This window comes from Durio zibethinus, chromosome 6 (genome assembly GCF_047325235.1).
Source record: "Durio zibethinus cultivar Kanyao isolate XHJ-2024 chromosome 6, ASM4732523v1, whole genome shotgun sequence".
Lineage (NCBI taxonomy): Eukaryota > Viridiplantae > Streptophyta > Magnoliopsida > Malvales > Malvaceae > Durio > Durio zibethinus.
Genome location: NC_143167.1, coordinates 9,549,811 through 9,564,134, shown reverse-complemented (window position 1 = coordinate 9,564,134; position 14,324 = coordinate 9,549,811). Strand labels below are relative to the sequence as shown.

General features: G+C 31.1%; 2 protein-coding genes across 3 annotated transcripts; one reads left to right on the top strand and one right to left on the bottom strand.

Annotated features, from left to right (window-relative positions):
• The first annotated feature begins 3,441 nt into the window (after positions 1-3,441).
• LOC111284320 (protein RETICULATA-RELATED 6, chloroplastic-like) lies at positions 3,442-9,093 on the top strand. Its single transcript, XM_022873024.2, has 7 exons — positions 3,442-4,255; positions 4,450-4,579; positions 5,080-5,610; positions 6,793-6,900; positions 7,108-7,647; positions 8,218-8,331; positions 8,756-9,093. The coding sequence occupies exons 1-7, from the start codon at positions 3,657-3,659 to the stop codon at positions 8,900-8,902; spliced, it is 2,169 nt and encodes a 722-aa protein (XP_022728759.2). The 5' UTR covers positions 3,442-3,656; the 3' UTR covers positions 8,903-9,093.
• Positions 9,094-9,650: 557 nt separating this feature from the next.
• Positions 9,651-11,449, bottom strand: LOC111284814 (arogenate dehydrogenase 1, chloroplastic-like). 2 transcript variants are annotated; one of them, XR_016342811.1, is made up of 7 exons: positions 11,142-11,449; positions 10,886-11,055; positions 10,661-10,816; positions 10,483-10,565; positions 10,322-10,391; positions 10,109-10,217; positions 9,651-9,976 (listed from the first exon to the last, which is right to left on the bottom strand). XR_016342811.1 is itself a non-coding variant. In XM_089762098.1 (7 exons), the coding sequence occupies exons 1-7, from the start codon at positions 11,314-11,316 to the stop codon at positions 9,869-9,871; spliced, it is 837 nt and encodes a 278-aa protein (XP_089618224.1). In that variant the 5' UTR covers positions 11,317-11,446; the 3' UTR covers positions 9,651-9,868. The 2 variants fall into 2 exon arrangements, 1 of the variants encoding a protein (XP_089618224.1); XM_089762098.1 differs by having other exon boundaries at positions 10,109-10,183; positions 11,142-11,446.
• Between the last annotated feature and the right edge of the window lie 2,875 nt (positions 11,450-14,324).

The window sequence follows — 14,324 nt, the reverse complement described above, 5'->3', positions numbered from 1 at the left end:
TTATGGTCTACAAAATAGTCTGAGTTCGGGAGTCGATTACGCGTAGAAAAGGATTAGCACCTCCACGCACTCGTTTAAAAATAGTACCACTTAACTACGCGTTATCCTTTGATTTTGATAAAAAAAAATCTCATTTTCGATGTTTGAAAAATAATTTTCTTGATTTTTTTATTTATTGGAAATTATTTTTTTATTTATTAAGTGCTTAAATTTTATTCGAAAAAAATAAATTAAAACTTTTTATTGAAATAATTCTTAAAATATTTAAATACGTTGGTAACATTAAAAGAATTCTTTCTCACCTAAGGATTTTTTAGGCATCGCTTCTCAGAATACCTTAGAATCTTATCTTCGAAAGACTTGAATTTATTTTTCTAAAAAGCAACTATGTCATGCATGCAATGCAAATGATAATACGTTAATGCACACATTTTATTTTACTCTTTAGAAATTTTATTGATTTTTATTATTATTTTTATTTAAAATTTTGAAGAAAAGAGGAATTTTTATTATATTAAAGATTTTCTATAAATATTTCAATATACTAATAATATTTAAGAAAAATCTTTTTACCTAGGGATTTCTTAAAACATCTTTACTCAGAATATTTTTAGAATCTTGTCATTGGATAAAATTTCTTTTTTTCTCATTTTTTATTACTTATTCTTAATTTATTAGTTAATTTTTTTATTATTTTATGATTTTTAAAAAAGAAAATTTTTTTTATTGTATTGAAAATTTTTTTATAAATACTCCAATATACTGGTAGTATTAAAAAATTTTTTCACCTAGAGATTTCGTAGGTATCACTATTTGGAATACCTACGAATCTCATCGTTGGATAAAAATTTTCTTTTATTATTTTTTAATATTATTAGGTTTATTTTTATTTTTTAAAAAGTTTATTTTAAAAAATAACAAAATTATAAAAATTTTAACTACATATTTTATCATTTATTTTTATTTACTTCAACAAAATTTATTCTAACAAATATAAAAATTTTAATATGCATAAATATTATAACAATAATATATATAAAAAAATAAAAAAAATTTTTTACCTGAATCGGATCGATCAATGGTTTGGTCAACGCGGGTCTAATTGATTCGACGACTCGATTCGGTTTGGTTGGTTCAGCAGTTTGACTTCGTTCAACAATTTAAGTCGATTCAGTTCGGTTTGGGCCGGTTCAATTGGACCGATCAGAGGTTAAAGGGAAAATGGGTCATTGGGTCTGGTGCGCGGACCTCGGGTCGGGTCGTGGGCTAACGAGCGGATCCTTAGGTCTCGAAATGACGTTGTTTTGATGCTTATTGAAATGCCGTCGTTTTAGCCTTTGGCAGTTTCTATAAAAGCCTAAATTTTTTTTAGATAATTTCTTACTCTCCCTTAAAAAAAAAAAATTCTCTCTCCCTCCCAAACCTACTCTATCTACCTCTCTCCCCAGCTGGTCACCGTCTGTCGTGTCGACCGTCGTTGGTGGTTGTTGGCCACTGTGCCAATTACTAAAAAATCCTAAAACTCACCCACAAACTCTTTTCAATCTTCTAAGTACAGATTTGACCTTTTCTTTCTCCAAAAAGGGTCTTAAATTCCCTAGATCTGTCTTCTAACTTTTGGTCAAACCCTTTTTTTTTGTATTCTGACTTGCTTACTTTTTTTTTTTAGATTGATTTTTTTTTCTTTTTGCAGGGGGTTTCAACGCTAGGTTCCCCGTTCCAGGGGATTGTGTTTTTTTTACGTTTTTTTGTTTGGTAAAATGCTTGTTTTTAGCAGGGTCTTTTTCCTTTTTTCTTTTTTGGGGACAACTATGGAGCTCTATTTATAGAGCTCCTGCCATGGCTCTGTGCCTAGGTAGATAGCACAAGGCCTGGTAAAAGGGGGTGCCGTCACCAATCTCTTCGCCCCTTCTTGTTTCTTCTGTTTTGTCTGGCTTTGGCCCTTTGCCTAGGTAGGTCACACAGGGCTTAGCAGGGGGTGGTGCCATGCAAGGCACCAGACATCCCTTACCTCATTTGTTTTTTTCTTTTCTTGTATTTTTTTATTTGTCTTTCTTTTTTTTTATTTAATTTAAAAAATAATAAAATAAAATAAAATAAAAAGTTGGCTGAGCCTAAACAATGAAATCGAACCTCAAGCCTTATTGGATCTAAATCGGATCTCGGACTGAAAATTCGAGTTACAAATTTTGGACAAATTTAATGTTTACACCATTCTAATAAACCAAACTTCCACTTACATATTTTATTCTATTTAGTGTATTTTCTATTCTTACAGTTTACCGATTTCATTTCCTCTCTGTTTCATTTCACAAACTAAATGTACCGTGAAGGATTCCTAAATTAATAAAAACCATTGTAAGAAATTTTAGATGTTTTTATATATCATATGCTATAATTTTTTATTTAAAATTTTAATTATTAAAATTAAAAATTCAGTTATCTGACAACAAATTACATGACTTTTGACAATAAATTTTATCCAATTAATAAAACTATATGTTTAAAATTCATATAAGTTAAAAAATTTTCATTTTAATGCCTCATAAATATTATTTACTTTTGTATCCAAGCACATTTTTTGTTCTTGACTTTGAAAAGAAAAAATTAGTAAAAATAAGAAAAGAGAATGAATTTTAATTATATAGATTTATTTATTTTGATAAAATTTTAATCTATTGAAATAGAACTAAACACAAGATATGTTGGCATGAGAAAATAGGCCAATGAAATGTGAAATGTCCCAGGCCTTAGCAAGAGTTAGATCTGGCGGCAAATATTTTGGTGGATTCTCTTGGGTTCTTTTCAATTGATTTTGATTGCTTTTTCTAAAAAACAAACGGTAAATTTCATCTACACGTCTTGTAGCTTCAATTTTTTTTAAGTTGAATTTATTATTTTTTTCTTTTTTTTTTTCTTAAGAAGATTATCTTATTTATTTTATGTGATAAAATAATAAATTATTTTTTTAAAAGAAATAATACATTATTGTTAAATGTGAATAAATAATATTTTTTTTTAATAAAAGATATTTTGATAATTTTATTTGGTAAAATAATAAATGTAGTGTTTTTTTTTAGAAAACATATCATAACAGTCATTTGTTAATAAAATATTAAAATTTAAATTTAAAAATCAAAATTTAATTTTTAACATCTTTAAATAAAAAAAATCATATGCACTTTTCAATTGAAAATTTTGTGGTTGAGTTGAAAATTTTCTTTAAAATAATAGTAAGTATTAAAAAGTGATATATTAATATTTTTTCTTTACCAGAATATTTTCTTGGCCACCACGAGAGTAAAACACGTATATTTTCGTTTGAGAAAAAAAAAGAAAGAAAATTCCTTAAGCTGAAACCACATGAAACAATTGCCTATTTGGCATTCAAATAGCCATATCTTATTATATTACTTTCTCTTAGCAACTTGGAAAGTTATTATTCACAAACTTCCCAAAAACATTTCTATCTCCTCTTTATCTGACTCAGAAAATTGTCCTTCTTAAAAAAAAAAAAAACCCAACATAAACAAAAATTAAAGCACAAAATACAAAGTCAGATACCTGATTCTCCCTCTCTTCTCTTCTCTTCTCTTCGCCAGCCATGTAGTCGTACGAACGAGGATACACGCTCTCTTCTTCTCCAAAATAGAAAAATGGAGCCCCACATTCACATCATCACCTCTAATTTTAATCCTACTATTATAGCTCCACCTCACCTTCCACCACGACGCCGTCTCCCTTCCTTGACCCGCCACGTCACTCTATCTCTCCACGCTCATAACAACAGCGAGGATGCTCGCCGCCGCTCCGCCTCCGAATATTCCGTCGCTCGACGCGCCGTTTTACTCACTCCCCTCCTCGCCACCGGCTCTTGTTTCTTCCAACAATCGCCGTACTCGCAGTCAATCGCCGAAGAGATGAAGTCACCTTCCCCGCCGGAGAATCCGCCTCCACCCAAGGTGGTGGAAGAGGAGGTGGTGGTGTCGGCGAGGATATACGATGCGACGGCTATAGGGGAGCCGCTGGCGGTGGGGAAAGATAAGAAGAAAGTGTGGGAGAGGTTGATGAATGCGAGGATTGTTTATTTAGGAGAAGCTGAGCAAGTTCCGATTAGAGACGATAAAGAATTGGAGCTTGAGATTGTTAAGAATTTGAGAAAACGCTGCGTTGAGAGCGAGAGGAGTTTGGCTTTGGCCATCGAAGCTTTTCCTTCCGATTTACAAAACCAACTCAATCAGTTCATGGCTAAAAGGTTGCTTTCTATTGCAATAATATCCATTTCCAATTAAATAGTTTTCCATTTCTAAATGTTTAATCCTGTTGATATTGAAAATTGATTTACATATTGTTATAAATAGAGACAATGTGTTACATCCTAGAGATTGGAATGCATGTGTATTAGACTGTTGTAAACGCTTGTAATTCTGAGAGTTATGTTGTTGACAGGATAGATGGAGAAGGACTGAAATCTTATGTTTCACATTGGCCAGCTCAAAGGTGGCAGGAGTATGAGCCAATTTTAAATTATTGTCGCGATAATGAAGTACACCTTGTTGCTTGCGGAACTCCGTTAAAGGTACTCTTAAGTTGTCACGTATCACTGGGAATGTTGTAGTGCACATCCTTTTTGCATTAACTTTGCCAGCATCTTTTCTTTGTTAACTTGTTGCTTCATCACCTTATTGGGTTTTTGTTGAAAAAAGCTGATTACTATAATTTCAACATTTTTTTTTTAGTCCTAAACTGCTAGATTGTCTTGTCAGTTTGTTGTAATATATCCTATTATGTACTATAATGTTCAAAAGACTCAATTTTGAACTTGGGTATATGCTACTTCTAGGTTTCAAGTCTGAATCTTGGGGATGGGGAGGGTTATCTACATTCTCTGATGTAATCCAAGATATTTGTGGTCTCATACGTAAAAAGAAATGAAAAAAGACTAAAATTTTGTTTTTCTGTTTGAGTTTCATAGCAATATTATGTTATTTCATATCAATATTATGTTATCATTCTATCATTTTAGTTTGTGCACAAAGCCAATAATGAATATGGAGTATTCTAATTATTTTGATATAGATCCTAAGGACTGTGCAAGCTGAAGGTATTCGGGCCCTCTCTAAGGCTGAGCGTAAGGCATATGCTCCTCCAGCTGGTTCAGGTTTCATCTCAGGCTTCAGTTCTATTTCACACAGATCATCAGTGGATAATCATTTCCCGATGCAGTCGATTCCATTTGGTCCAAGTTCATATTTATCTGCCCAAGCAAGAGTGGTTGAGGAATATAACATGTCCCAAATTATTCTAAAAGAAGTTGCAGATGGAGGAGGCACAGGTTTGTTAGTAGTTGTAACGGGTGCAAACCATGTCCAATTTGGCTCTAGAGGGACAGGGGTGCCAGCCAGAATTTCGAAGAAGATTCAGAAGAAGAACCAAGTGGCTATACTTCTTAATCCTGAAAGGCAGTATATAAGAAGAGAGGGAGATGTCCCTGTTGCTGATTTCTTGTGGTATTCCGCAGCCAGACCATGCAGTAGAAATTGTTTTGATCGTGCTGAAATTGCTCGAGTTATGAATGCAGCTGGCAGACAGCGAGATGCCTTACCCCAGGTTAGCTATGCTTAAGTCTTCATGGAAGTGCATGTTTTATCTCCTTGACTTGATTAGTATTTAGCTCTTTTTGGACGCATTTTTGGATTGATTCAAGGTTATTCATTTTTTTCTCTTGTAAATTTTAAGAAGTGATTTTATCAATATCAACCGTTAGGCATTAGATACAGTTTGTGAACATTTTTTAACTCATGTTTTTTTAACAGTTGTGGTTCAAAAGCAAATCTTGATGTTTTCAAACTTTTACGCTGAAGACACACACAATTGACTTTATAAATTCCAATATGTGATGGTTTAAACAAGTACACGAATTTGGATGATACACTTCTGGATATATTTTAAGGAAAAGGAATATGTTTGTCCTATTTTTAGGTGCAAAATCAGTATGGTTCTACCAATTCCTTCCAGGTGTTGACAAATACCAGAAGTAATAGTGTTTGACAAATACCAGAAGTAATAGTATTTGAAATTACTATCTTTCCTATGTGTTTCCACATTTTACTTGAGAATGTTTTTGGAAAGACAGTTACCGCTTTTGGAAAATTTCTTGTGGTTAACGGTAACAGATCCACAGGATGGTAAAAAGAAAATGATAATGTGACTGATTTGCTTACATTTAAGTGACAAGAGAAGTAATGATAACTGCAAAGAAATGAGTCAATTATAAATTAAGTTCACTGAAATTTTGCTTATTTTATTATGTTTTTCAAAAGTGTGAAGTGGGTTTTCTTTGATTATAAGTCTAAGTGCTTTTGTGAACAACTAAGAAGCATCTTTTTTCCTATAATAGTTAGTTCCAAGATGTTTTTACAATTACTGTAGATCCTGCAATATCTTGTGTGAAATGACCGATTACAGTCAAAGAACCACAGTTCCCAATTAATTTTATTATTTCTTGATTGCTGCTAGAATGTTTCCATGAAATTATTGAATCCTTAGGGTGAACCAGGATAAGTTCCTTGATGTAAATTTTGAACTGAAGATTCCGTAACATTTTATTATGGTTTTGATGTGCATGAGGTTGTTGGACATGGTATCTTTGTTGGTTAGAAAGCTATTTCTCTTCCTTTTCTTCTTCTCTCCCCATATTATTTGATTTTTATAAAATCAATAATTTATTTATTTCCTAAGGACACAACTTTCCTCTTCTCATGAAGATTAATTGTGAAAAATGTGTAACAGGACCTTCAAAAGGGACTTGACCTTGGTTTAGTATCTCCAGAGGTGCTACAGAACTTTTTTGATTTGGAGCAATATCCTCTTATTTCAGAGCTCACTCATCGCTTCCAGGTATATTCACTTTCTAGAAATGAATTGTGTTGTAATTATGTTATTATTAATGTAGACTAATATGTCATGGTTTATCATAAAATTGCACATATCTCTCATGAGGATGATACATTTGTGTTTTTGTTAAGTTTATAGAGTAAACAAATCACTTACAAGATTGTCCTAGGCAAAAAGTGCTCAAGTTGACCATAGATCATTTTGGTACAGGGATTCAGGGAAAGATTGTTAGCAGATCCCAAGTTCTTGCACAGATTAGCTATAGAAGAAGCTATATCGATAACAACTACTCTCTTGGCACAGTATGAGAGGCGTAGAGAGAAATTCTTTGAAGAGCTTGACTATGTTATTACAGACACAGTCCGGGGAACAGTTGTTGATTTTTTTACTGTATGGCTTCCTGCCCCAACTATCTCATTCCTCTCATATGCTGATGGAGCTGACAACATGGATGCATTAAAAGGTGTCTTTGGTTCAATACCTGATAATGCATTTCAGAAGAATCTTGCTGGGAAGGACTGGAACCTTAGTCACAGATTAGTATCTGTGCTTGTTGGTGGTCTGAAACTGGCTAGTGTTGGATTTATTTCCAGCATTGGAGCTGTGGCTGCTTCAAATATTTTGTATGCGATTCGCAAAATCCTTAATCCAAAATTGGTATCTAACCAACAAATTAAAAGATCACCAATACTGAAAACAGCTCTTGTTTATGGAGGCTTTCTAGGGACATCTGCAAATCTTCGTTATCAGGTAAGAAGAATGATTGTCACATAAGTTTGGCCATGCCAAGAACTTAGCTTTATTATGAAAACTCTTCATTTTTTCTATAGTGCATCTGTTGTGTCCAGCATATCTAACACATTAAGTAGGTATTGAAACAGGAACATAGCTCTCCAAATATAAGGAAAAACTTAGGAAAAATTAATTTAACCTTAGAAAAATTCATTTACTTGTGTCAGAACTAAGAAACATGTCCTTGTCCAACATTCAGAGTCTGAGTAACATAGATTTTGGCATTTGTTAATGATAATTTAATAATTCCTTCCTCCATCCTGTGAATATGTAAGGTATGGGAATGATATATGTCGTATTGAATGCAAAAGAATGTTTGCTTTTCTTTCTGTTGGGAACTACTGTTATGATTTATCTAATCAAATGATCAGGAGAATTTGTGATGCATTTTCTGTTGGTAAACTCTGACTCCCCTGGTTTATTTGTGGATTCACACTAACCTTTCTCATTTGCAATGATGCATATTTGTACTTTTAGTTTTGCCTAGTATGTGCTTGATATAAAATTAAAATAAACTAAAAAATGCAGATTATTGCTGGAATTGTGGAGCACCGAATTTCTGATGAATTTTCTTCTCAAACCTTTATTGTGAATATGCTTTCCTTTTTTGTTCGGACTGTCAACTCCTACTGGGGAACTCAGGTTAGAATTTTCTTCATTTGTTACTTTCATTTCTTTAGGATTATTAATCTTATTGTCCACTATTATTTTTAGATCCTTTAGATCATGTCATGTTATAGCAACATTATCATAATTCTGAGGACCATATTATTGCAAATTATATAATCACATATTACTGCATTAAATTATGTGGCCTGAGTGAAATTATTTCATTTAATTTGAACATGAATTGCATGGCTTACGTTTGAGATGTTCATATTTCTTAGTTTCCGCATGGACTGTTACTTGCTTCATAAAGTTGATTAATTCACATTGAGATACCATTTAGTTTTGGATCCGTCTTACCACCATTACAACCAGTAATAGCATCCTGGTTGTCTTCTAGTAACAGTCATGCAGGTCTCAAACATTAACGTAGTTTTGTTGCTTACTTGAATGCAAACAGCAATGGGTTGATCTTGCTCGCTTCTCGGGACTGCAAACTTGGAAGAGTGAACAACCTTCTTATCAGACTCTAGATTCTCCTAACCATGCGGCAGTGGAATGCAATGCTGCAGAAGAGGCCAATATTGACGAATTCAAGAATCAGTAATTTACTTTTGTTTTTGTGCCCCTTTCAACCACAGTACCACAATACAAATCCTTCAACACAAATTCTTACGAATTTTGGAAATAGGAAGGATGGCATTTGAGCATTTGCCGCTAATACGTTGTGAAAACATTGATTAAATACAGCTTGAAATCATCTAGTAAGAGAATGAATGGCTTCATCCTTGATTTTAAGACCTTTTCTTAAAACAAGATATCTTGACTTAAAAGCTCTTCTAGATATCAATTCGGTTTATGTAGATTTTGGCATAAAGGAAAAATAAACTTGCCTCGTAAAGCCACTGCTATAGCTTGCATTTATGAATTTTCATCGTATCATTGACCCAGAATGAGAGTCTCTGTCGCTAGCGAAGCAGGAAAACCCCAAATAATTTTTAAACGTACCTCTATCTTTATGATCTGCCCATTATATATGACAAATACATGCACTAGCAAAAATTTGGACTCAATATTGGATGGTATTTGGGATGAGGGATCATCCCTGGACGGTACACAGTTCCTTTCCTTGTTATATATGTATTTATGCATACATACATATACATTCTGTTGTGTTATATATATTATTGCCATGTGTGCTTGCTTGTATTAAAATTGAGTTTAATGATTGTGGATCTATTTCTGAGCAATCCATTTTGGGCTTAGCTCAAGTTGTTGGCAAATCCTAGGTTCAGGTCGTAATACTCCTTATAACAAACAAAATAATAAATAAATAAATAAACCAAGAAAGGGTGTTTACTTAACGTTGGTGTTCTATTTTATAAAATTAAATAGTAACAGTCACTTGTTATGAGAAAAATGCCCGCTTAAACAATGTCCTTACACAACTATTCTTGAAACAGGATTTTGGATGTGGCTAGCTTGGCCTATTATGACAGTCTAGGGATGTATTTAAAGATTAGAAAAGGGGAATAAAGAAATTTCCAAGTTGACAATTACTAGAACATATTTGTTAGGAAGCGTCTAAGCCATGGTTCGACTTGCTAGGATTTTGCTCTTCGTTCATTGTTTTTAGCAGCTTCTGCTTGACCATTTGGAAAGAATGCTCTAGATTCATCAACTGCATCATTGGACATAACATCAATGTCTCTATATTATAAATTTGTTGTACAGTACAAAGTAGATCAATTTCAAAAAAGTGCAAAACTCTTTTTAGAACACGGGGATGGGATGGGATGGGAAGGCCACATACCTCTTGTTGAGCAAATCTGTTATGGATGAATAATCCGCTGAATAGATCGAAACTATCCTTGGTGGTGCTCTCTTTCTGCAATTGATCTCATATCAATGCATCCCTTAAACTTCAATTTTATAATTTATGTTTCCAGTGGTACTCTTTCTGAGAAGTTGGAGCAGAACGGGAAAAGGAAAAATGCATTACTTTAAGATAACTGATTTAACTTACCAATCTAACTAGTGTTTCGAAGCTTTTGGTGTTTATTGATGTGGTTTCAGTTCCCATTTCTGACAAAATCCTATCAAAGTAAGAAGCATAATTTTTATTTTTTATCACAACCAGTCCTCAGAAGGAAATAAGGTTGAAATAAGATTAGGGTCACTTCATACCTGCCGACAGCGTGAGAAAGAAATTGACTCCTAGCAGCCAGTTTGTCATGTTCTTCACAAGACATTTCCATCATTCTGCAACCCTGTCCCAACATACAAAACGTCGACTCTCAACTCGGTGTAATGTCAGCACTTTGTAATGAATATTGCATTAATTCCGAGGATTGGATTGGATTACCTCAGATTCAAAGATGTGTAGGAAACTCGAGCACGTAGCTTCATCCCTCACCCTAACTTTGTCATACATGAAAGCGAGATCTTTCCACCCATTTTTGCCACTTTCAGGTCCAAACATGGGATGGGTGCAGAGCAGGTCCATTTCCTGTGGCAAAACCTGAACAAAAAGCACCTTCATTTTCAACCTGACCAATGGTTGAAGAAAAAAGCATAATATAATACATACTTGCAATAGAACGTTTCTGGGGTGTTCTTTGACTGAAAGCACGTCGACGAAGAGCGTCTGCCGTTTAAGAGAAAGTAATGGCATTGATTTGAGCACCTCTGATAGAGATAGGATTGATGTGCAAATCAGTATCACATCGTTATCTGCTTCCATAAATGCAAGTACATCCCCACAATGCAGAAACAAGGATTGCACAAAAATGAATGTATTGGCTTTGCATAAATATCCGTTTATATATATATATATTAATTCTACCTGGAGAACCAAATACCCAGTTGATCACAGAGCTGGGAATAATCGGTGCGAGAAGTTGCCGTTATGGTATGGCCTTGTTTGATCAGTGTCTTTGCCAGAAACTGACCAAATGTGCCAAAACCGACTATGCCTATTTTTAGAGTTTGTGAAAGCAAGGAAGAAGATGAAGAAGACATGGCTTGAGGCAGACAAGAAACTCAGCAAAGAAAGAAAGAGAAGAGGAGGTGGGGGGGAGAGCCGTGCTTCACTAGGGCTAAGAAAACTCCAGGACAGGCGGCTTGTCCTCTTGAAATAGAAAATTTTGACAAATGCATATTTGGTCCCTTCCTTGCCGCTTTATGAATATTGACCCAAGATATTTCTGGACCTTGACCCAGCTAGCCTACCCTTCTATGTATGTGGTCCACAGCAAGGGTTGGTTCATAGACTTCGGCAATAATCTATACATAGAGTGAAAATAATCGCCTAGAAAATGATCTAATTACCTCTCTTATGGTTTGATAAGAATTTGACATATGAATAAATTAATTAGTATATTCTCATGTTATAATAATAAAATTACTCCTCTTCTTATAATTATATAGTAAAAATAATTGCCTAAAAAATGATCAAATTATCTCTCTCATAGTTTGATAAGAATTTGACATATGACTAAATTAATTAGAACATTCTCATATTATAATAATAAAATTATTATAATACTTTCATAACAAAATTATAAAAATATTTCTCATAATTAATCAAAATTACTATAATACTTTCTCCTATCATAATTATGAAAATGTCTTATGAATGTTTAATAGCAATTTGATATGTGGCACTTTTATTTCAAAATCAATAACATATATTAAAACAATCCCCTTAATAATTACTATAATAAAACTTTGTTTATTTGATATGATGTTGACATGCATTCAAATTTATTATAATGCCTTTCTACCATAATTACGAAAATACTTATTTTCTTATAATTAGTTAAAAGTATTATAATTTTATCTTACAATAATTACATAAATACCCCTTATAATATAATTGACTAAATTTATTACAATGCCTCAACTACCAAAATTACAAAAATACCCCTTCATAATTGGCAAAAAATTACTATAATGCCTTTCATATAATAACTATAGAAATATTTTTTAGAGTACTTCATGAGAAGTTAAAAAGTGACATTTTGCTTCAAAATTACTATAATATCTCTATTAAAATTATATATTAAAATTTAACAAAATATAAAATTAACCACATATTAAATTATTAAAATACTATTACAATTGGTTTTATAAAACTTTGACATGTGACATTTTATTTAAAAATTACTATAATATCTCTATTAAATTACATATGAAATTTTAACATAATATAAAATTAACTACATATTAAATTACTAAAATACCTTACCATTGCTTCATAAAAATTTGATTTTGAAATTTTATTTGAAATTTACTATAATATCCCTATTAAATTACTTATTAAATGTTAATAACATAAATTAGAACAATTCCTATTGAAATTGCTATAACACTTATTTGTTTATTTGATATGGTTTTGATACATATCTAAATTTTTTATAATACATTTCTACCATAATTACAAAAATATATCTCTTTTCATAATTAGTCAAAATTATTATAATGCTATTTTACAATAATTACTTAAATGCTCCTCTTACTATAATTGACCAAAATTGTTATAATGCTATTTTACTATAATTACAAAATAGCCCTCATATCATATTTGGTCAAAATTATTATACTACCCCTTTACCATACTTATGAAAATGCTCCTCCTACCATAAGTGACCAAAATTACTATAATGCTTCTCATATCATAATTACGTATAAACTCTTATGAGTATTTTATAAGAAGTTAATATGTGACTTTTTTTTCAAAATTATTGTAATACCCCTATTAAATTACATATTAAATTTTAAAATATTGTAAAATTAGTCACATATTAAATTATTAAAATATCATTATCATTACTTTATAGAATTTGACATGTGACATTTTATTTAAAATAATTAAAATGAAATGATCAAGTGAGATAGATAATTATAATTTTTATTAAAATAAAAAATTAAATAATTTATATTTAAAAATAAAAAATATATAATCCCTAACGTGGTGGGGACTGCACACAAGTTAAAGCTAAAAGGAAATGGATCTGAATATTTGGGTCAATAATAAATATAAGGGTTTGTTTACACTAAGATCGTAATATATCGACCCCTTATTCTAGGGTCATGAGATATCATGATATCTCATTATATATCATGATAAATTATGAGAATAATATAACTTAAAAAAAGAAAGACAAAGGGAAGAATAGGTTAACAAGTAAACATTACAAAAGTACACAAAATTTTATTTGATTTATTAATTTAACAAATAAAAATGATATATTTTTAATTTTATAATATTAATTTATTTTACGAAATCAACTTAATTAATTACATATAATAATATATTTTTATACTTTTTTAACATTACATTTAAAATAATTAAAATATTTTCGAGAATAAGACATTTCAAACTCATTTTAAATCTTATGATATGAATTCTATGATTATTTTCATCTTTTTACGTTAATAATTTTTTTATTTAGAATCTTTTAATTTAAAAATATCAATTCTTTTACATTTCAAGTTAATTATTTATTTTAATTTTTGTTACACCTGTTCTTACTTTCTGTTTCATTTAGAATTATCACAATTCTTTCTTAAGGTATTATGATGTCAAATGATATCAATTTTACGATTATTTTTACTTTTTTACGTTAACATTTATTTTTTGTTTAAAATTGCTTTTTGTTTATAATAATAATTTTTTATGTTACCGATTTAATTATTTACATTATAATAATATGATTTTACACTTGTTCTTATCTTTTATTACGTTTAGAATTACCATAATTTTTTTTAAGGTATTACAATCCTTCTAATACATTTTATGTCAAATGATATAAATTTTACGATTATTCTCACATTTTTATATGAACACTTATTCTTTTGATTGAATTATTTATTTATTTATTTATAATAATAATAATAATTCTTTTATTTTGTCAACTTAATTATTTACATTAAAATAATATTTTTTTACAGTTGTTCTTATATTTTATTACGTTTAGAATTATCACAACTCTTTCTTAGGGTGTTACGATAGTTCTTACTTATTT